General features: G+C 38.5%; 2 protein-coding genes across 5 annotated transcripts in view; one reads left to right on the top strand and one right to left on the bottom strand.

Annotated features, from left to right (window-relative positions):
- The window catches only part of TBCD (tubulin folding cofactor D), a 448,209-nt gene extending 438,856 nt beyond the window's left edge, over positions 1-9,353 (top strand). Inside the window, 2 exon segments of the mRNA XM_044001676.1 lie at positions 2,850-2,934; positions 8,983-9,353. Coding sequence (XP_043857611.1) covers positions 2,850-2,934; positions 8,983-8,997 — 100 coding nt within the window. The 3' untranslated portion in view covers positions 8,998-9,353.
- A 4,750-nt stretch (positions 9,354-14,103) lies between these two features.
- The window catches only part of B3GNTL1 (UDP-GlcNAc:betaGal beta-1,3-N-acetylglucosaminyltransferase like 1), a 98,797-nt gene continuing 88,873 nt past the window's right edge, over positions 14,104-24,027 (bottom strand). For all 4 annotated transcript variants that reach the window (XM_044001678.1, XM_044001679.1, XM_044001680.1 and 1 more), the window contains one exon: positions 14,104-16,467. In XM_044001678.1, coding sequence (XP_043857613.1) covers positions 16,387-16,467 — 81 coding nt within the window. In that variant the 3' untranslated portion in view covers positions 14,104-16,386. The remainder of the gene's footprint in view (positions 16,468-24,027) is intronic.

Genomic DNA, 24,027 nt, shown 5'->3' with positions numbered 1-24,027 from the left:
TAAAGAATGAGGTTGTAAGAGCTTTAAATTTCAGAGGAGTTTGTATTTAATCCTAGTGGCAATAGGGAACCATTTAGAGTTTACTGAGTAAGGAGAGTGGCACAGTCAGATTTAGACTTCAGGAAAATCACTTGCATCAGTATAGAGGATGGATTTGGGAGAGGAGAGCTATTGTAGTAGTCTAGATAACAGTTAATGAGGGCCAGAATAAAGGCAGTTGTGGTGTGTATAGTGAGGGTGGGAGCACTATAAGAGATGCTGTGAAGGTAGAATAAGATATAGTAAATAATTAAATATATGGGTGAGTGAAGTAAGCAGCTCAGGTTTTGAGGTAGATAATCACTGAGGTTTTGAATGTGGGTATAATTGGAGGAATGTTGGAATTCTTTTTAATAATAGTAAAGTTAAGAAGAGGATTGCTTTTGGAGAAATATTGAATTGTTTTGGACCTTGTGCATTTGAGATGCCATTGAAACATCTAATTTGAAATGTCCAATAGGCAGATTGGGGATTTTGGGGGAGACTAGCTAAAGAAAGAGAATGACCCCACAAGAAGTCAGCATAGAACCTCAAAGCAAAAAAAAAAAACAAACCAGATTGGCCATAAGTATAAGAAGAAGAAATGAAACAGATTCAAAATGGGGGGAAATGGATCTTTAACATAATGTAGGATTTACATACAGTCTTTCCTGGTAAAAAGACCAGAACCGAGTAGACACTTTTTTTTTTTTAAGTGAGGCGATTGGGGTTAAGTGACTTGCCCAGGGTCACACAGCTAGTAAGTGTTAACTGTCGTGAGGCTGGATTTGAACTCAGGTACTCCTGACTCCAGGGCCGGTGCTCTATCCACTGCGCCACCTAGCTGCCCCGAGTAGACACTTTCAAATGGAAACACAAGACAAGAAAATATGTATACACATATAAATATAATACATAAAAAAATTGTATACACATTTGATCAGCTGAAATGGACTACAGGAGAAATTTTTACCTGGTAACAGGAAGAAAACAGTTGTTTTCTCAGAACCCTAATATCTTCAAGGGTCATATATAAAGGCAAATATGACAGACAGCCTGGGGGTAGTTTTGTTTTGATTGTATCAGATAATAAAAATGTGAGGGATAAGTAACTATAGTGGGAAAGAAAGGAGAGGAAAGAGAGGGAAATCACCATCACATAAAAGAGTTAGATTAGATGGATATTATTTAATTTTGGAACAAGGGAGGATAGGTATGTCATAAACCTCACTTTCACCTAACTGGACAAAGAAAGACTGAACAGGGGCAGCTAGGTAGCACAGTGGATAAAGCACCGGCCCTGGATTCAGGAGTACCTGAGTTCAAATCTGGCCTCAGACACTTGACACTAACTGTGTGACCCTGGGCAACTCACTTAACCCTCATTGCCCCACCAAAACAAAAAAGAAAAAAAAAAAAGAAACGTTGAACAGAATTGCACACACACAAACACATACACACCAGTGTGGCACATTAAACTCAAATCCATCATCAATGTACAGAGAACAAGTAATCACAGTTGAAAAGAACAGAAAACTCCAAAAAGTTGGCCAGGCAGTGAAAAAACCTGGAAAGGGAAGGAAATGGAGAATGGAAAAATTCATCTCCCTATTGTATATGTTCTATAGCCAGTCAGGCAAGTTCTGTGCAAGATCGCTCTCTCCATAATTATATCAGTGAACACTGTGTGTCTTTACCTGCTCACAATTTATGATCAGTCCAGAGTAGCTGACTGTACTTTTCTTGGAATTGGCTGCCATTCTTTTACATGCCTAGCTGTAAGTGCTCTTATGTTCTCTGTCCTGTGGGATTTTCCACTCTTTCAAAATGTTAGCCTCCTTTTAAAGCTGGGAAATCTAGATTTCCTAGGAGCTTATGTGACTGATAAAACACTTCACATATTTTTATTCTCTGTGCCTTATTTTTGTGCTCTGGAAATTGAAGGGGGTCCCTTTTAGTATAAATGTTCTGTAATTCGAAATAGAGACTTTGGATTTGGTGTCTTTTGAACAACAAAATTTTAGAAATTAAGTCCTGAATGAGGTCTCCCAAATTCCAAATAAAGAACTTTATAATGAAATAAAACTTGCACATAGGAAGCTATAATTTAGAAAATCAAAGAGATCTTGTTAGCATGGTATCATGGAAATTTCTAAGCTGGGAAAGGCACCTTAGAGATCATCTAGCCAAATGGCACATGCTTTTATGCTAGTCCTGTGAGTAAAAAACAGTGTTGAGGCCTATTCTGGCTTTGAGGGAGGTTATAACATAAACCAGACATACTGATGTTTATCTGCTTGTAATAATAATAAAAATAATAGCTAGAATTTATATGGCACTTTACCATTTGTAAAGTGCCTTTTCCAAACATTATCTCATTTTATCTTCACAACTCTGAGAAGTAGAGGTTATTGTTATCTCCGTTTTACAGATGAGGAAACTATGGCACAGTCAGTAAATTTCTGAGACTGAATTTGAACTAAGATCTTCCAGACTAGACTATACAAAGCAGACAGTCCACTATCACTTGCTGTAGGGAATGATTAGGTTATAAAGAGCTTGCATCAATTTTAGCACAAAACAGGATTTTGGAACTTTCTTTTTCTTCCTTTTCTCCTTCCACTACCATACATCCTAAATATTTTTCTTCCTTGTCTCCTGTGATTTTGAAAAGAAAAATACTTTCTTATATAAATAATAAAGGGGGATGGAGGTGTCCAGTAAATTAGAAACAATAATGGATGGAGTTACTTGTTTGTATTTCTAAGTAGTAAGTAGTCTTGTTTCAGATATTTCATTTGGCTTGGTTTCTTTCTCACTTCTCCTTTCAGGGACACTGAATTACACTTTGTGAGAGGACAGCGGAACTACCTGTGTGATCTTCTGCAAGTACCCAAACCACAGCTCGTCTCCAAGGTAACTCCAAGTCTCATGCCACAATATTTGCTTTCATAAAAAAGCCAATTTAGTATAAAACTATGCATAATTTTATTTAAAATATTGTTTATACATGGACGTGTGTATTTCTTGGGATAACTTTGTAATGGTGATGTGGGATGGCATTTGGGGTCAAATAGATCGTGAGTCATCCCGAAAGAATTACAAGACTTAGTGACTCAGTTTCCCAAGTTTTATTGCAATACTGTGGGTGACCACAGGGAGAGAACAAAATTAGTGGAAAGGTATCTCTCGAAAAGTAGCCCTTGATACAGGGGAGGGCTTATACTAATTTGGAGTTCCTGGAGATTATTATAATAAGAAGGACAGACCCTCCCCTGTACCTCCCCAAGGTGGAGAATATTATAATGAGTGGGACAGGCACTCCTCTGTGCCTCCCTAGGGTGGCTATTTTTGATAGTAGATGTCTTGTATTTTCTTCTTTTAAAAAGTTTTTTTTTTAACTTATTCAATTTTGTAAAATTTTTTATATTGCTGTATATCGCTATATATTTGTATATTGTTATTTGTATAGGTATATAGCAATGTATATATTTGTATATATTTTATATTGAGAATTTTATTTAAAATTTTCGCATGAGTATTTATTAGTAATAAGTACCATATTTATGTCATAAAAAGTTTAGTTTTTTCACATTTTAGAATAATTTTTTAAGCTTTAATTGTTCTTTAAATATTTGGAATAATTCACATAGAAATCTAGCTGTATCAGAATTTTTTCTTTTGATAGATCTTTTATGGTTTATTCAATTTTATTTTCTGAGATTGAATTTTTCTCAGTTTGAGATTTGTTTTCTGTTCATTTGAGTATTTCATGTTTTTGCATTTAAAAATCTTTTTCTTTTAAATCTTCTGTTTTGGTAACATGTTTTTTTTGTATGGTAGATCCTGAAATTTCTTTTCAACTTTTCTCTTTTGTAATTTCGCCTTTTTATTTTGGCAGTTTGATTTTTATCTCTATTTTTGCTTATTTAACAGTTTTGCTGGTCTTTTCAAAGCTTTTAGTCTCTTTAGTTTCATAGCTTTTAGGGGTACAGGCAAGGCACATAAAATAATGGCAGCCAATCCCAAGAAAGGAACAGTGCTACTCTGGGCTGACCATAATTGTGAGCAGGTAAAGACAGGCATCATTCACTGATATGCTTATGGAGAGAGCAATCTTCTTTCACATAATATAAAAATATTTATTTCTGATTTTCAACATTTTCTATGTTATGCTTATGTTTATTTGTTGATTGTGTAGTTTTAACATTTTGAATATTCAGTTAATTCCCTATTTTTGTCATGTTTTCAGTTAAGATTTTATTTTTATGATTTGTTCTTTGACCTGTTTATTTTTCAAGCTGTCATTAATCCCTTTCTTTATCTTTTGTTTGTATTCCCTGTATTTTTATTGAATTATGATTTGTAAAAAATGTGTTTAGTATTTGTTTGGTTTTTTACATTTGTTTCTAATTTCTTTGGTTATTTTTTTGTGTGAAGATGATAGCTTCTTCCTGTGTTAAGAAATTTGTATATTCTCTAATATTTCCACATAGAAAATGCCTTAAATCTTTCAAATCTAACTTCTTCAGTAGATCATACAATTCTGTATTTTCCTTTTTCTTTTGTTTATCTTAGATTTGTCTAGCTATCAGTGAGGAATATTAGTTTTCTATGATTAAGTTGTTACAATTATTTTATCCTACAATTAAATATCAATTTAATTATTTTTTCCTTTATGGATTTAGATGTTATACTATTTTGTTCATGCATACTAAGTATTGATAGAGTTTTATTGGTTAAGGTATCTTGAAAGATAATGTAGTTTCTGTGCTTCTCTCTCAATGTTGTAAATTTTTATTTTTCCTTTTTCTAAAATTGCTTGACTACAAATTTTACATTTCTGCAATCAATCAATATATAATTTTCCCCCTAGTTTCTCATTCTAAATGTCTTCTATATGTTTTCATTCTATATGTCTTCAGTTTTAAAACATGCTTCTTCTATGCAACAAATTGTTAGGTTTATTTTGTTCTCTATTCTGTTACTCACTTTCATTTTGCTGACTTATTAACTGGTTGACTTTAATCCATTCACATTTTATGGTTAGGATTTTGAAGCTAATGTTTTCTTCATATATTTATTTTGTATTGATTTTATCCACTTCCTATTTTAAGTCAGCTCTTTATCCCTACAATTAGTTTTGTTTACCACTTTGATGCTAGTCTATTCCCATAGTCTCTCCCACACCCTTCCCATTCCCATTTATTGCTTTATTCTAAGTTCCTTGAATTTACTTAAATTGTTCATTTTTGCTTTTTCTGTTTCTTCTTCTTTGACCATTCACTTTTGTCCCAGCTAAGTGTATAGATCAAAATATTCCTTCCTTTCTCCCTAAAATCTTTTATTTCAAGTAAGATTCTTTTACAGCACCCTTTTCCTCTCATTTTTTTCTTTATTTTGGCCTCCTTACATCTCTCCAATTCTAAACTTTCCTGCTTTTTTTTTTTGGTTCTTGTATTTTTATGGGTCTTGTATTTGAAAGTCAAATTTGCCATTCAGTTCAGGTCTTCTCATCACAAACATCTGAAAGTCTTCTTTTTCATTAAAGTCCCATTTTTTCCTCTGAAAGATTATGCTGAGTTTTGCTGGGTAGGTGATTCTTGGTTGGAATCCCAGTTCCTTTGCCCTCTGGAATATCATATTCCATGCCCTCTGGTCCTTTAATGTAGAAGCTGCTAGATCTTGTGCTATCCTGACTGGGGCTCCACAGTACTTGAATTCTTTCTTTTTGGCAGCTTGCAATATTTTCTCCTTGACCTGAGAGCTCTGGAATTTGGCTATAGTATTCCTAGGAGTTTTCCTTCTGGGATCTCTTTCTGGAGGTGATCAGTGGATTCTTTCAATTTCTATTTTAGCTGCTTCTAGAATTTCAGGGCAATTTTCCCTGAGAATATCTAGGAAGATGGTGTCTAAGCTCTTTCCTTGATCGTGGTTTTCAGGTAGACCAATAATTTTCAAATTATCTCTTCTGGACCTATTTTCCAGGTCAGCAGTTTTTCCCAGAAGATATTTCATATTGCCCTCTTTTTTTATTCATTTGGATTTGCTTTATTGTGTCTTGGTTTCTCATAAAGCCATGGGCTTCCATTTGCTCAATCCTCATTCTTAGGCAATTATTTTCATCAGAGAGCTTTGGTACCTCCTTTATCATTTGGCCAATTTGACTTTTTTCTTATGTCTTTCCCGCATCTCCCTCATTTCTCTTTCCATTTTTTCCTCTACCTCTCTAACTTTATCTTCAAAGTCCTTTTTGAGCACCTCTATGGCCTGAGACCAATTCATATTTTTCTTGGAAGCTTTAGATATAGGGGCCCTGATGTTAACATCTTCCTCTGAGGATGCACCTCAGTCTTCCTTGTTACTGAAGAAACTTTCTATGGTCCTCAACTTTCTCTGTCTGCTCATCTTGCCTTTCTTTTACTAGACTTTTAGCTCCTTAAAGTGGGGCACTATTTCCAGGCTGCAGTATCCCAAGCTTAAAAAGTCCCAGGTGGTATGATTTTAAGGAGGAGCAGGTTCTTCACTCACCTGGTCTGTTCCCTGGTCCTTAGATGACCCCAGACCAACTTGCTAATCAACCAGCTTTGTGTGTTGTGGTTGTTAGCTCTGATGAGCCTGTGCCCCTCCCCCACCTGGGCCACTTCTACTGGAGCCTACCACCTGGTTCTCAGTAGGGGTGTAAAATCCAAGTTCTGCCTTAGCACCAGCATAGACCCCTGTAGTCTCTCCCCTGCCCAAGGCTCAGCCCACTCACCAGACTGTGAGCTTAGTTCCAGATGACACTGGTGCTTCAGCTGATTCAGAGGCTCTGGGGGTCTCCTTCTCTGGTGAGGACTTCCTGAGACTGGATCTGTGTCGGGGTGACTGTGGGTTTGGGCCTGACTCCTGTATCAGCACAGCACCTCCCTCCTTCTGACCTTCCAAGTTCTTTTAGAAGATGATTTCATCACATTCTTCTGTGAGTTTCGCTGCTCTGGGCCTTTTCCTATGGCATTATTTGGATGTTTTTTGGAGCGACTGTGTCATGAGTTCAGGAGCTCACTGCCTTTCCTCTGTCATCTTGGCTCCACCCCCAGTTCTGATTAAATCTTTAGCCACTCCAGGTCCTTTTTATTTTTTGGTATTTTGTCTTTCTTTTACCCTGTATTTAGTATTTAGTCTTTTTTTTTGTTGTGGTGGGGTTTTTTTGTTTGTTTTTTTTTTCAGGGCAATGGGGGTTAAGTGACTTGCCCAGGGTCACACAGCTAGTAAGTATCAAGTGTCTGATGCCAGATTTGAACTCAGGTACTCCTGAATCCAGGGCCGGTGCTTTATCCACTGAGCCACCTTAGTCTTTTTTAAAATAATTTTATCCATCAACCTTTCTTGTGTTTCTCTTATTTAGAGTGTTTATAAGTTGAATATTCTTCTCCCTCCTAGGTTTTTTTTTTTAGGAATATCTTAGATTTTTTTTGTTGTTGAATTTTGTTGTTGTTGATGATTAGGCCCAACTTTACAAGAAATATGATTTTGAGTAGCAATTTTAACTCCTTTGCTTTTTGGAATATGGAGTTCCATTCTTTTATTTATCATAACTGCATTGACATCCCAGTTTAATGGAATTGGCTTTACTTCCTAGGTCTTTGTCCTGACTGATTCCAAAATTTGTTACTTGTTAGAAGCAATTATGTGGTACAGTGGATAGAGTTCTGTGATTATACTCAGAATAACCTGAGCTGTGACTCTGAGCAAGTCACTTAACTCTTGTCTGCCTCAGTTTCCCCATTTGCAAAATGTGACTAATACCTCCCAGGGTTGTTGTAAGGATAATATTTGTAAAGTCCTTAGTATAGTACCTAGCATAATAAATCCTTCTTTGCTTCCTTTCTCCAGACTGAATTTGTTTAAAAAAAAAAAAACTTAACCACTGTATGCTTCTTTTTTAAGGAGTTTTAAGCAGGAGTATTTTTTCTGGTGATAAGTCATGGATTCATTCAGTTAGTACTTTGTGGCCTATATTCTTTTCTTTTCTTTTTGGTGAGGTAATTGGGGTTAAGTGACTTGCCCAGGGTCACACAGCTAGTAAGTGTCAAGTGTCTGAGGACAGATCTGAACTCAGGTCCTCCTGAATCCAGGGCCTGTGCTTTATCTACTGTGCCAACTAGCTGCCCCCTTTTTGCTTTTCTTTTGCTGCATTTTTTTGTTTGTTCTGTTTTTGTGTTCTAAATCTGTCATTCTTATCAGAGCCTATATTTCTTCGGATAGATTCTCTATAATGTTTTTTATTTTTCATACCATTGATTAATAGTTACTCACTCTGATTTCTGACCTAGTTTTATTCCTATTATCTTCTTTTAATTGTTTTTTTTCTCTTGAACCACCTTGTAGTTTCTCTTTTTCCATATTTTGTAGAATTCTGTGGGAATTTTCTTTTTCATTGAGAATTTTCATTTTCCTTAATATTATAACACTCGTTAATTGTGTGCTGGACCCTTGGAATTTTTACTTACTTTTCTGCTATTATGGGTCTTTGTTGGCTTATCTACTTGGGAGCTGGCCATATACTCTGCCTTCCTCTATTGGGCTTTTGATTTTTTTATCCTTTCTCATATATTACCAATATTTTATTTCCCTCCTCACCCTTTTACCTCTCTCCCCCTTCCACTGACTGTCATCATATTGTTGACTCACTGGACCTGCATTCCAATAAGAGCATCAGATTATTTTTTAAAGTGAATGTAAATCTGAAGACAGATTTAGACTTGACATAAGGCAAATCTTATTGACTATTAAAGTGTAGTGACCTGACCTGGGAGATAATGGGTAGGTCTTCAAAGGTTAAATGACCTTTTAATTTTTTTTTTGGCTACATCATAGAGAAGATTTGTGTTCAAAATACTGGTTGAATTAGATGGCCTGAGGTGTACCTTTCACCCTTAAGATTCTGCAATTCTGACCTCTATCCTTTTGTCCTTTCTGCAGCTACCAGCTCACTGAAGCCACATTCCTTTGGACTGAAGCCCTTGAGAGCAGACCTGTTTTTGCAGCAGGAGAAACAATGTTATTGTTCCAGATTCTTTGAAGCTAAAAGGAACATAATTTAATATCACACCGTCAAATCAAACACCCCAACAAATCTCCTAACAAATGCCAGTGGTGTCTCTCTCTCTACATTTAGGCACTGCGTCTGTCCTGTTTATCCTTCAACTGTTGAAATTCAGTGTCTGTAACCACAAGATGGCAGTTTATCCCTTTGGTCACTTCACTGAGTTCAGGTGAATTGACAGTGTTAATTAATGTTTTCCATATACTGAGTACCAAGTAGGACTCCTATTAAATCATGCTTGCGTTGATGTTTGTCATTCATGATGTATGTGGGGAACAAAAGAGAAGAGAAAAGGAAACTTTTTCCAAATTTCCAGCTTCTTTTTGAGGAGGTACATTTTTGATCCCTCTCTCCTGAATGAATAAAGGAAGAAAGGAATGATTGAAATAGCATTTAAGTGCTTACTGCGTGCCAGGCTCAGTACAGGGGATACAAATACAAAAGATAGTCCCTGCCTTCAAGGAGTTTATATTTAAGTAGAGAGAGACATGGTGTTTAGGGAAGACTGAAGAAACTGGAATAGTGAATTGAGTAACTGATGATCCTTCCTTAAGCAATGGTTGTTGTATTGATTACTGTTCCCAGAGTGAGAGCTAAAAGGGGGTGGAGGGATTCTTGCCCAGGCTTACTACAGTTAGTAAACTAATAAAATAAATGTTGAAAGAAAATCCTGGTTTGGGCCTCACTTGGTCAATTAAAGGAAACTCATGAAATAAAACAAAAGGAGTTTATTTAGCACACCAAAGCATCTTGGGGTTGGAGTGCTGCCCACTCAATTGAACTCAAACTGGGAGCTGCTTTTATAGACATATATAAAACAATTTACATATAAGGTAAGACAGTCCTAAATGGTAGACAGTTCAAGAGGTGCGATTAGTGTCCCTTTGGCTCCACCCTTATTACCAATACCACTGGAAGATGAGGTTAGTCCTAACTGGATTTAAGGCTGGCTAAGACTGTTCCCAGAAGGTAAAACAAGGTTAAAACAAGCCCCATGATCCATTCCACATTGTGAGAAACTCCATTTAAAAATTTCTGGGACTCAGTGTTGGAGAAGTATCAAAAGTCTTTATTTACATTCATTCACGAATGGAAATGTCAGTGATTGTGGGACTCGGGAGCCCTTTTATCTCTTAACCTGGCTGGCCCCTCCCTTCTTCCTCAGTTACAGTCTGTCAGCCAAGACAGTGGTGCCAAATGCTAGCCAACTGGAATGCAGTATAGTCAAAGGGGCAGCCCTCTAAACTCCTCCCCCAGTGACCAGCCTTGGGTCTCTCTCATCCTGATTGCTGGGGAGGGGGGGATGAAAGGAGCCATTAGTAAGCACCCTTCTCCCAGCTGAAATTCACCTCCCAGACATTAATTGTTCCCCAGACAATTTCAATCAGCTTTTGAGGGAGGCCCATATTTTCCCACACATATCCTATCCCCTTGGTTCTAGTTCTTTGAGTCTAGTTTTTGGTATGCACAACTGGCAGTAAGCAAAGGCCCCATATTTATCTGGCCAAATTTGTTTCCACAATTATCCAAATTGAACTTTACCGCTTGTCTTGGGAACAAGACTTGGACATTCCCAGATTTCCTGGCAGTTTTTCCTTATCTCAAGCTTTTAATAGCTTGTCTAATGGGGCAGGAGGCTTACTCTGTGCCAACCCCATTATCCCGTTATTAGTATCCCATTTTCCTTTTTGTTCCTGGGCAACCTAAGTTGTAAGGTAAAGTCCTGACTCACCTGCCTCTCCACACATGAAATTTCTATTTGTGCCCAAATTAGAGGGAGAAAAATAGAATTTTGGATTGGGATTTTTTTTCTTAGCCTTCCTGAGTCTGAGGAGTTCAATTCTCTAAACACTTTATGACTGACTGACCACTAGGGGAGACAATTCTGACCCATAATCAAAGAAAAGTCTGAGTTCCAGCTATGAAGCCCATGTAGACTTTCTGTGATAGTCATGCAGGTGAGGGACACACCAAAAGTCTCCTGGCTGGCTCACCAGATTGTTACAAGACACCTAGGTAAGAGCCTTGCCTTTATCAATTTAGGCAAACTTGGGAAAACAAAAGGAATTTATTAATATGCCAAGGCAACATATGTTGGTGAACAGGGACCAATTGTAGCTGTGTCATACTTTTGTAGACAGGAGTAAGCATCTTCCATATTTTGATTGGATCACACAATCATGCCTCAGCTCCTCCCTAAGTGAATACTTAGGATTGGTCCATGATACAAATAAGGAAATAGGGTTAGTGACAACTGACATCTGACAACTGCCTACCACGTGTATTCAAGGTTAAAAACAAGGTTTTAAAATAGGAGTCCCCTGCACTGACAGTACAATAGCTGATTTTCCCACACTATCATATTATAAATACTAATACTTTAAGATAGCTATGGATAGGGGCAGCTAGGTGGCACAGTGGATAAGGCACCAGCCTTGGATTCAGGAGGACCTGAGTTCAAACCCAGCCTCAGACACTTACTAGCTGTGTGACCCTGGGCAAGTCACTTAACCCCAATTGCCTTACCGCCCCCCCCCAAAAAAAAATTAAATTAAAAAAGATAGCTATGGATCACCTAGAAGATTCTTGGTGACCACAATTTGAATATTATTTAATGAAATGCCATTTCTTGGGGAAGGATGTGAAAGAATGTGAAACCTACCACCTATTAAAAAGACCCCATGAAAGGTGGGTACCCAGGTTCGATATGTACTTTTCTTTAAGGAGATAGGTCCTGAGTGCAGTCTGGGAAAGACTTGTTGCTGTTTAATCATTTTAGCAGAAGCCTTATGGCCTCTCAGCAATACTGAGACAAGATATTCATATGTTCTGGGTATTTTGAAAATTGTGGCCCTCAGATCTCCCCAGCCCTCTGCCCACGCCTGAGAATCTACTTCCTGTGTTCTAACAACACCTTGAGCCTTCACATCAACACACAACATGACATGACAAAATAGATAACAAAAGGCCATGGAGAGCAGAATTTTATAAAGTTAAATATGTGCACATTTGTAACATGTATCCCTCAAGTCTCTGCCCTCCCAAGTGTTGTGTCCTATGCAGCACCCACTTAGTCTTTTGTATGGCTCTGTTTCCAGGTTCCTAGTAAGGTTATAAATGTTTATATTTAGCAAATGAAAAGCATGAATTAGTGTTTTGCCTTTGCTTTTCTTAGATGGAGAATAAGCTTCCTTAATCACCATGCCCTTTGAAGTTCAAGCCCTTCCCAGAAGTTGAGGAGTTGGTGAACTGCTTTCTCATTTATAAACTAGAGAATTCACCAACTTTAGACTTTCCCCTTCCTGCCACCTAGAAAGAAATGGCCCAAAGTCAGTAAGCTCTGAGGCTTTTCCTGAAATACTCAGGAGAGCAGTTTGCAGAGAACTACATTTTCTGGAAGGCACATTTCCTTTTTTTCACTGATGCACTAAAGGTCACAAACTACCAAAAGAACCTCATGTGCAAGTAATGGGGATGATACTCCTGTAGTCCTGTCCAATCCTGAGGAGTGGATGACATAAGTAACCTCAAAAACTTACTGGAAATCTTTATCTTAATTCCAACACAAGTAGTGTCACAAAGCACTTCATTTCCAAATGAAAAAGGTAAATATTTTCACTTAGTAATATCTTATATTTGTATAGAATTTTTAAGCAGAGCACTTTCCCTGCAAATATTATCTCATCTGATTCAAACACATGATTAACCACAGAGGGCAAAGTTCAAACCAATGAAATATTACAAAGAAACAGATTTTAGTTCATTAGAAGAACTTAATAACAAAGTTGCTAAAAAATGGACTGGATTGTCTTAAGACAATTATTGTCCTATTACTGAAGATGTTTTATCAAAGACTGAATAAATGTCTTCTAAGAGATGTTCTAGAGTAGGTTCACACATCAGAGAAGAATTTGCAAAGAGCTGTGAGATTTACAACACTGGAGTTGTAAGACTTGGACAGATGAGGTAACAAAGAAAGATGGTATACCACTTTGTTTATGTGGTCAGTGCTTTGATAATACTAGGTGCTCAGTAAGTATTTGTTCAAGTGACTTAAGGCAGAACTGAAACAAAAACCCTCCTTCCCATCTGAATTGCTCCTCCAGAGGTGGATTTTTTTTGTCATGTAGGCAGGTTTACAAAACAGATAGGGAAAATCCTGCTTTCCAGTTGAGGCCAGAAATAAATCCAAAGGGACAACTGGCTTTCAGGGAAAAAAAAAAAAAAAAAAGACAAGGTATTCAGGACCTGATTCAAAATAAGTAAACAGATAAATCCCAGAATCCCTTAGGAAATTTAAATCAAAATGTATTTATTAAGCACATACTGTTAAGGTCTAAAATTCTAGCTAAACTATCTAAAATATCTAATGAGTGGTTGCCAATAAATTATAAGCTTTAGCAAGAGTTAGACTTTTAAGCATTTATTAAGGAGAATAAGAATTTGGTAAAGAGAGATAAAGGCCTAGATTCCTATCTATTAAAGGGAGAGCACATTTCTAGCTCCGCTCTCCACCAGAGTCCAAAGGAAAGAGCGTGAGACCGAGCGCCAGTCTCTTCCTTCCTCCTCCCACTAGCCCGCGTCACTTCCTGACGCCAAAGAAAAGACTCCTGGTCTTGCCCTCAAAGACCTTCGCTTCATGGGCGGAACTCTTCTACAGTAAGTCTCCAGCAGGTGGTGTCATTCCAATCGTTACAATACTAAAGGCTGGGTACTAGGGATTTAAAGGTTTGGGTTTTTTTAAATAGTTCTATGGGCATGCAGGTTATGATGTTTACATAAATCTAATATAGGAGAGCGTTGATGGAGTTTTGTCCATGTTCTGCATGACATTGGGTTAATCACAGTATATAGTAAATCAAATGTTGGATTGTGTCTCACTTTTTTGGATTTTTCTTGGCAAGGATACTGGAGTGGTTTGCTATTTCCTTCCCCAACTCATTTTACAGATGAGGAAAGTGAGGTAAACAGGGTTAAGTGGCACATCTAGTGTCTGAGACCTGATTTGAACGCACAAAGAAGTCTTACTGATTCCAGACCTAAAACTCTATCTACTATGTCACCTAGCTACCCAGAAATCAAATGTGCCAACAGTGATGGTACTGATCTGTCATCCTTAGGGGAAAACAAACCAATCCTTTACTCTCAGCCAAGAGACATGATTCAATTCAATAATCTATTCCATTTCTCAACAAGCTGTACTCCAGACTTCTCTACCATGTCACAAAATAACTAGCCCTAGAAATCTATTCTCTGCTCTTGCTGCCCCTCCCACTCAGATACTCTAAGGAGGGTGCCCAAGCCAGCCATCTCTTCATTTCTCACAAGGCCATATCTGGGACTTCTTTACCATGTCACAGAAACTTCTTTGTCCTGAAAGATCATTTCAACCCTGGAATTCACATTTCAGAGGTGCCCTCTGCCCTTGTGACCCCTCCCTCTGATAGGCTGGTTCTTCCCAAGAACCTCCATATAAGGAACCAGAAAAGCCATCTCTTTATTTCTTACCTGGTTGCACTCTGGATTTCATCATTTCTTTCCTCCAACCCCCTTCAGCTTTCTCTAGGAAGAGAAGCCAGGCCACCCTGATGGGTCAAATTGGAAGAAGTCCTTGGTGCTTCTTGGTGTCAAAAACCAACACTGGAATCAGCTTGCTCTTCCTTTACACCTGTATTTTTTGGGTTTGGCTTGACCCTGGCCAATGTCCTGATAGTTTAGGTTTGTGGCTGCTTTATGCTTAGGTGATAAAATGATGTTAAACGTCTGAGTCCTTAGTCCCCGGATCTACCCAAATTTTGAAGACTGTCCCAATACCTTTTAAAGAAAAACTAGCTTAATACACATGGTGGGAAGGGTTAAGAATGGCTCCTATTACAACCTGCCACTTCAAAATATTTTGTTCAGTTTTAGAAAATTTGGATGACCTCCTCTGTGGATCAGCCCTGTCTATTATTATTCTGGTTTCAAGTCAAGAGCTCTTTCTATTATACACCTCAAGGGATTTCATCCCCCAAACACCCACCTAGTTAACTACCATTCTTTAAGAAACCTATAGTTTCTATGCATTGACCCTGTGAAGGGTGCCAGCAAAAGTTTGGTGGTTTGTTTCTTCATGCTAGTCTCTGGGTCTCTTTGTCTGTGCTTGCTTCTTTCTTTTACAGCTTTTGTCTGGTGTCATTTGGTCATTTCTGTTACTTTCTACTCTGAGATTATGGTAGGTGTCAAATAGGATGAGGTAACTCCTCACTGTCCTTAAGTCTCAGTGTACCATCTCAGTTTACTCAGCTCCACCTCCTACAGCAGTTAACTTCTGCAGTTCTGCCAACTCTCCAGCAAATGACACTTGTTGCCTTCCCCAGGGGTCCACTTTCTAGAAACTGACTCCTATGAAGAGATCACTCTGAAGCTTCAGTCCAGGCTAGAGGAAGTATCTCCATTCTTTTGTACTTCCGTAGAGTCAATACCCTCATACCTGAAGAATTACAGAATCACAAAATCAGAGTTGGAAAGGGACCTCAAGAGGCCAATTTATCTAAGCTGTACCTGTATGAGAAACCTCTTCAAATTCCAACTCTTTTATTCATTACTCTTCAAGGACTTTTTTCTGTTAAAATGTTTTTTTAATAATTCCTAGCAAGTGTGTGAAGTAGGCCATGCAATTATTATTATTTTTTTTTCGGCAAGGCAATGAGGGTTAAGTGACTTGCCCAAAGTCACACAGCTAGTAAGTGTCAAGTGTCTGAGGCTGGATTTGAACCCAGGTTCTCCTGAAGCCAGGGCCAGTGCTTTATCCACTGTGCCACCTAGCTGCCCCCATGCAATTATTATCATCTTCATTTTACATATGAGGAAACTGAAGTCCTAAGAAATTACATGACCTTCACCAGTATCACACACAGTAAGCACAAGTCTCAAGGTGAATCTGAATCCAGGCCTCCTGACTCCACATCCAATGCTCTATGCATTATGCTATTTTATTTTTCTTATTTTTTGAAAAATAAAATGGGTTGTGAACTGGTTATATTTTAGTTCAACCTTTATTAATGCCTTCACAGTATGCAGTGGCTGCCTCACCTTCTGAAGAACATTTTAGTGCACCTTTTATTCCAGCCCTCTCCATTTGCAGCCATAGAGAGGAATGGGTGAAGCTGATTTGTCATTCAGATTGTGTCTTCTAAAATTACACGTGTGAGGTAGTTCCAAAATGCCATTATTTCCATGATAATCCAGGTAAAGTAATGGCTCTGTGTGGGACCAATTCCATTTTCTAGAGCCCCTTGTCAACTGAAATGAAGATAATCTAGGCCTTCCTGCAGATTCAGTGACTCCAAGTTTTCTTCAAATGTTCCACCTGTAAGATCCTAATGAGAAAAACAAACCATTAAGGTGAAGATGAAAAAGATTGTGTAGCTTTACAAAGGCAAAATAGGAACACATCCATACTTAGTAACACAGAGCTAGCTAGGAGCATGGCAACAGAGTTAGTCTCAGTCTCTGTCTCTCTGTGTGTCTGTCTCTCTGTCTCTGTCTCTTTCTACACTTTTGTGAATTTCTAGGCTTTCCATCTCTATTCTGCCTACTGCTGGCCAGTAGAGACCTCTTAGAGATCATCTCATTAAAATCCCTCATTTTTAAATGAAAACACTAAGCCAATGGAAGCTAAGTGATTTTCCTATGTTTGTAAAGCTTATGTTCAAAAAATTCACTGGAAGGTCAAATATTGAAGCTGAAGCTTAAATACTTGGGTCACATAATGAGAAGATGAACTCATTGGAAAGGACCCCGATGTTGGGAAAGACTGAAGGCAAAAGGAAAAGGGGACAACAGAAGATGAGATGAATAGATAGTATCATGGAAACAACAAATATGAACTTGGACAGTCTTCAAGAAAGAATGGAAGTCAGAAGGGCCTAGTGCACTATGGTCCATAGGGTCACAACTGAACAACAACAAGAACAATATAAAGCTAGTAAGTAGCAGAACTGCAATTCAAGCCCAGGTCATCTGACTACCAGTCTGCTACTGGACCTCACTTCTTTAATGATCTAGAATTTAGACCTGGAAGAGACTTTAAAGATTCAACCTCCTCATTTGACAGATGTGGAAAGTGAGGAACAGAGCAATAAAAGAATTTAGAAGTTAGGAAGAATAAGTGGAAGAGATGAAATTCAAACTCAGGTCCTCTGATTCCAAGTATACCACTTGTTAATATTGTTCTACCAATAGTTCATATTTATGTAGTGCTTTATATTTTTACAGGGGTCAGCTGTGTGGTACAATTGATAGAGCACTGCACCCAGAGTCATTTCAATAGTGTCCGTGTCACCCTATTTGGAGTTTGCCAGTCGCTTCTCTAGCTCATTTTACAGCTGAGGCAAACAGGGTTAAGCGACTTGCCCAGGGTCACACAGCTAATAAGTATCTGAGGCTGGAATTTGAATTCATGAAGATGAGTCTTCCTAACTGGCGCTCTGTTGTGCCACCTAGCTGCCCCTGAACATTGCTCAGTCGTTTTTTCAGTCGTGTCCAGCTTCTTGTAACCTTGTTTGGAGTTTTCTTGGAAAAGACGCTGGAGTTGTTTGCCATTTTCTTCTCCAAAGTGTCCCTATTTTACAAATGAGAAACTGAGGCAAAGAGGGTTAAGTGACTTGCCCAGGGTCACACAGCTAAAAGGGCTGAAGACAGATTTGAAGTCACAAAGAAGTCTTCCTGACTCCAGGCCCTGTACTCTATTCACTGAACAACATAGCTACCCAAGTCAAGATGTGAGTTCAAATCTGGATTCAGATACTTGCTAGCTGTATGAGACCCTGGGCAAGTCACATAATACCTATTTGCCTTAGTTCCTCATTGTATGGTAGGAACACAATGGAGAAAGAAATGGCAAACCACTGCAGTATCTTTGCCAAGAAAACACTATGGAAAAAAGTCCATGGGATCATGTAGAGTCAGACATGACTGAATAACACAACAATAACATATAGTAACATGTATAAGCTTTACCAAATTGCTTGCTTTCTCAATGAGGAGTGAGGGGAAGGAGAGTGGGAGAGAATCTGGAACTCAAAATTGTAAAAACAAATGAAGATTAAAAATTGTTTTGGGGGCAGCTAGGTGGCACAGTGGATAGAGCACTGGCCCTGGATTCAGGAGGACCTGAGTTCAAACCTGGGCTCAGACACTTGACACTTACTAGCTGTGTGACCCCTGGGCAAGTCACTTAACCCCAATTGCCTCACCAAAAAAAAATTGTTTTTACATGTAATTGGGAAAAAATAAAACCTCAACAAGATTTTTTTGAAAAGAACAACAGATTTTGCTTACTTCATAACAACACAATCAAAGCATTGTAGGGCAGAAAGTGAAGAAGGAAGGCGATTAAAAACAACATATAAGGATGTTCCTTGCCCTTGGTTAGCACCATCTGACCTAGGAGAATTGGTAGGTATATGGACTTATTTAATTGATCACATAGAACTAAAGATCGCCCTTCCATGGTATGGTTCCTCAGAATTTCAGCAGCATCAGGTTTATGCACCAATTACAGTTCCTCAAAGAAACAATGTAAGCTTCCCCAAGGCTTGGAAAACCAACATTCTCAGGTGAAGCTTCTCATCTAAGTGGAACAAAGTCTCAGATACTTAGCTTGACTGGCTGTACAGGTGATTTGTGCCAGCCTGACCCATAAGTCATGACTCTTTCACCTACTATGCAGAAAATAGCCCTGGCAGGTAGAAGAAAGTAAAGGGATCGGCAGGCTACAAATTGATTTCAAGCTGAGTGAGTGAAATGAGAGAGAATGACTTTAAACGATGTTGCCAACTAGAGCATCTAATGAAGTGAACAATAATCAAGCCTGCCCCCAGCTAGTTAATGATGCTACCAAGTCTGTTCTGTAGTTGAGGACTAAGAGCAATTATGTCAAGCCCTTGTCCTTGTTGTATTTCTGTATTCTAGGAAAGGCAGCTGGGGCTTGTTAGAGTGGCAGTATCTAGAATCAGAGCAAGGAAAAGCTATTTACCATTAATTGTTTCCTATGATAGTAACAAAATATTCATAGCTTTCATCAGGGATTCCCTATCTTTTTTGCGTGTCATGGACATAATTTTGGTGACTCTTATGGACTCCTCAAAAATATTTTTTTAAATGGAAGCAAATTCTAAATTTCATTTCAAGTTTGGTGAAAAAGATGTATTTTTTTCCAACAAAGTTCACAGACCTCTTGAAATCAATCTATGCATCTCTTGGTGTCTGACTGCTTTAAGGTGAATTAAGCACTTTTCCTCACAATCTTTCTATGTCCTGGTTATCATCACAGTCTTAGAATCAAACGGATCTCAAAGATCCATGATATCCTCCCTCTGGTTCATTCTCCTAACTCACAATGGCGCTGGCAGGTGGAATCCCCATAGAGATGGATACTATCTTCCTCAAGAGCACCCACCAGTGTGCTTCCCCTTGACAATCAGCCAGAAGACTACTCTTTAACAAAGGCTCAAACAGTATAGCTAGAACGGTAGTTAACCTTTTCCCCTAATACCAGGCAAACTCCCACAAATACACAGATTCTATGGAAGGGAAGAGTGAACAAGAACTTAAAATACTATAGTAGTGAGGCACATATGTAAAGAATATATATGGCCAAAGTAGCTCAGACTGTGGTCTACATTAATGTAGGCCTGAATTAATTATCTTTCTAGCCTGTTCATATGCAATTGAGCTATTCAAGACTAAGATCTCTAGTAAGGGGAAGTATCTATTTTCTATTTGAAGGCCTTTCCTCCTTTATATTTAAATGTCTCCTTTAGCCCCTCCTCAGCTTTGCTGAAATTTTACCCTCTTACATCTTTGTATTGTGTGGTAAAAATTATTTGTGGTAAAAATTATTGAAATTTAGCTGACTCATTTGGGAGGGGCCACACCTGGCCCACCCTGAAGTTACGTATACTACTGAGGTCAGAAGGAGAACTCTCCATAGGCAGTTTTTGAAGGACCTCCCCTTTTGGGGGAGGAAAATTGAATACTCCCTGAAGGGAGGCTGAGGCACTTCCAGAACACTAGCTAGCTTGCTTGCTCGCGCTCTCTCTCTCTCTCTCTCTCTCTCTCTCTCTCTCTCTCTCTCTCTCTCTCTCTCTCTCTCTCTCTCTCTCTCTCTCTCTCTCTCTCTCTCTCCTTTCCAGTGGCATGAGCAACTGCAGATGTCTCAGGTATGGTGAGTGAACACAAATTCCTTTGAATTAGGTTAATTGGAAATGATCTGGGGATTGCATAGACTTAGTTTAGAGTTAAGAGAATTTATCTGTATTTCTTTCTTTCCTATCCCTATCCCTAATAAAAATCTTTGATTTTTATTAATTTCACCTTTGTTGTTTAATTAATTCCCAAGTAATAAAATCTGATCTTTTTCTGGAAAAGAAGCTGTAAGGCTCCTTTCTTATTGGCCTCGAAGAAATATCTAAAAGGGCAGTTCAGAGGGGAGGCAGCTTTGAATCTAAAGGTCCCTCATTATTTCTGGGACCCCAATATTTTGGCAAGTCACTCAATTAACTTTCCATATATTAAATTTCAGTCCCTATAATTGTAAGGAATTAATTGTGATTTGGGGTTTTCATAACCCTATCTTTGCTTCATTATGGTCAGACTGAAAAAATTTAAGCTTAAAAGCCTAAGAGAAGAAGAGTGTGTACTTTGGGAGATAATTGAACAAACAAGAGGAACTCTGACCACAGGGAATATTTATTGAATCAAAGTATCAAATTAAGTAACTTAGCCTCCCCTAATAGCTCCCCCATGCCAACATGGGCCTGGCCAGATTATAATGGGGACAGCCTATGTGGGTGTGCTGAGCCAATTGGAGACTCAGAATGGCTAAGAACCGCCCCTTCCTCTGGGAGAGACTGTTAGAGGCAGTTAGAGGAAGAGGGAGAGGGGAGTTTTTCTGAGGAGAGTTTTCTGAGAGAAACGAGGAAGGAAGTAGGTAGAGGCAATTAGAGGAGCTGTTGGTGTTTGACCATCAGACAAAAACAGAAGAGACTGCGCAACTAATTCTCCTTGGAGCTGCAGATTTCGGGTGGTGGTGAGTTTGTGTTTTCGAGGCAAAGCTAGCTCTTTGGAGCTAGCTGGGCTGCAGGCAAGTTCGGGGTGCCTGGGGCCTTTTTACCCCAGAGATTGAGATTCTTTCTCATTGTCCCTAGCTCTATTAACCTCACTTGGGTCTTAAATTTGTTCCCATTAATAAACCTGTTTTGTTTCTGAAAGAGGCTGTTTCTTTTCTTGCCCCAATATTAAGGCAAGCCGCCCAATTAACTCTTCCCATACTAAATGTGGCCCTTACAGTATAAATTAATTGAATTTCCCAGGCAATAAAGCTAAGATTTGAATTTGGATCTTCTGACTACAAATCTAGGGTTCTTTCCACTATACCACTGCTACAGTGCTGAGAAAATAAGAGGGCAGTGGATTTTAGCTATTCTTGGTCCCAACCATGCCAAATGTTTCCAAGCCCACATTCTCTATGGTACCTTATTTTTTATCGTGTGACTCCTATGACTTCCCATTTCACTCTTTCACTCACTCAGCCTCTGACAATTGAACGACAGGACAATCTTCCCCATGAGTCCTGCAGCAGCTGTGGAGAAGGCTGCATCTCCCAATTTCCTAGACGCTGAACTCAAATGATACTCAAATCCTTCCTTTGTATGGTTGTACCTAGAAATGAGTACAAGTCCTTTTAAACTTTCTCAGTGGAAGGACTAAAACCACATATCTTATTAAGAGCCTTGGTGCTTCTCTCTTCCTTAGGTAGCTGATTTACAAGTGAAGATAATGGGGGTCAAAGTTAAGAGCCTTGTCAGTAGTCACACAGTTCATTTAAGAGCCTGAACTTGAACCCAGGTTTAACTTTAAAACCACTGTCAATATCAAGCCTCCCTTGTGAAAGAAGTTTTATTCTAGGGCTTCCTTAATCTCCTAATGACTCAAGGAAAGCCTTGGATTCTAAATGCCACTTCTATGTCCTCATGGTGGAGTACAGAACAGGCCCCTAAGAAAAGAGATCTGACTGACCTTGGCCCAAAAGGATGCTGCTTGGGTGATTATGTTGAAAGCTATGTTGACTCAGTGACCAACCCAGCTTTATTAATCAGTGTTGGGGGAAGTTCTGATGAAGAAGGAGATAACAAATATGCAGCTTTTTTCATTGCCTGATTTTGACATGTATTTTGACCTGCAAATTGTCATATTCTTGCTACCTTAGAAAGGAACTGAGCTGCATGGCTCAAACTCTTCTGCTGAGGTAGACCTATCTGAATTGTCTTAAAGTTACTTATAAAAGCTAGCCCCACCTTGAAGCCATTGCTGATCTTCAATGATCAACATGTCAACATGTTGCTACCTTTGTTGTTAACAAACTCTTTTAATTCTTTTTGTCCTGAGTTTTGACTTGTTAATCAGGTTGAAAATCCAAATGAAGAATTTCTTTTCAGCAATACCTTCTGGAACACACACACACACATAAAGAAAACCAAGGGTATAATTGGAGCTGAAGGCTATAGATATCCTAATCTTATTCATTTTTTTTTGTGAGGCAATTGGGGTTAAGTGACTTGCCCAGGGTCACACAGCTAGTAAGTGTCAAGGGTCTGAGATCAGCTTTGAACTCAGGTCCTCCTGAATTCAGGGCTGGTGCTCTATCCACTGTGCCACCTAGCTGCCCCTTCTAATCTTATTCAATATCAAATCATAGAGCCATTTTTGTAAGGGACCTCAGAGAACACTGAGTTCTTGTTATTTAGTTGTTTTTCAGTTGTGTCCAACTCTTTGTGATTTTGAGATTTTCTTGGCTATTTCCTTCTCCAGGTCATTTTATAGATGAAGAACTGAGGCTAACAGGGTTAAGTGACTTGCCCAGAGTCACAGAACTAGTAAGTGACTGAGGCCAGATTGGAACTCAGTAAGATGAGTCTTCCTTACTCCAGGCCCAATACTCTATCCAATAAGCCAACTAGCTGCCCTCCATAAAAAGTGGAACTGGCCAAGTGGAAAAGAAGATATGAAAGTTTACTGAAAAAAAAATAGTTCCTTAAAAAGTAGAATCAGGCAAGTGGAAACAAAAAAAACAAAAAAAAGAAAAAGAAGAAGAAAATATTTCATATCTCATTGGAAAAACAACTGACCTGAAAAATATATTGAGGAGAGATAATTGAAGAATTACTCAACTACATGAAAACCATAATCAAAAAAGATCCTAGAGATGATATTTCAAGACATTATGAAAGAAAACTGCCCTGATATCCTAGAACCAAAAGATAAAATAACATCTGAAAGAATCCACTCCTGAAAGAGATCCTAAAATGAAAACCCCAGGATTATTATGCCCAATTCCAGAGCTCCCAACTAAAAGAGAAAATATTTCGAGCAACCAGAAAGAAACAATTGAAATATAACAGAACAAGACTAACACAAGATTTAGCACCTTCCGCATTAAAGAATCAGAGGGTTTAGAATATAATATTATGGAGGCAAAGAAGCTAGGATTAAAACTAAGAATAATCTACCCTACAAAAAATGAGTATAATCCTTCAGGGAAAAAAATGAAACTTTCGAGCATTCCTGATGAAAAGACCAGAGCTGAATTTAAAAACAAAAACAAACAAACAACAACAACAACAAAAAAACACAACTAACTTTCAAATACAAGACTCAAGAGAAGCATAAAAGGTAAACAGGAAAGAGAAATCATAAGGGATTCAATGAGGTCACACTGTTTACATTTCTACATGGAAAAATAATACTTATAACTCCTAAGAATTTTCTCATTATTAGGGTGGCTAGAAGTACAGATAGAGAGAAGGCACAGGCCAGAGCCAAGATGGCAGAGGAAAGGCAGTGAGTTCTCAAACTCATGACACTATCGCTCCAAA

Source organism: Dromiciops gliroides, chromosome 4 (genome assembly GCF_019393635.1).
Source record: "Dromiciops gliroides isolate mDroGli1 chromosome 4, mDroGli1.pri, whole genome shotgun sequence".
Classification (NCBI taxonomy): Eukaryota; Metazoa; Chordata; class Mammalia; order Microbiotheria; family Microbiotheriidae; genus Dromiciops; species Dromiciops gliroides.
The sequence above is the reverse complement of the archived record's forward strand: the minus strand, read 5'-3'. Positions and strand labels throughout refer to the sequence as shown.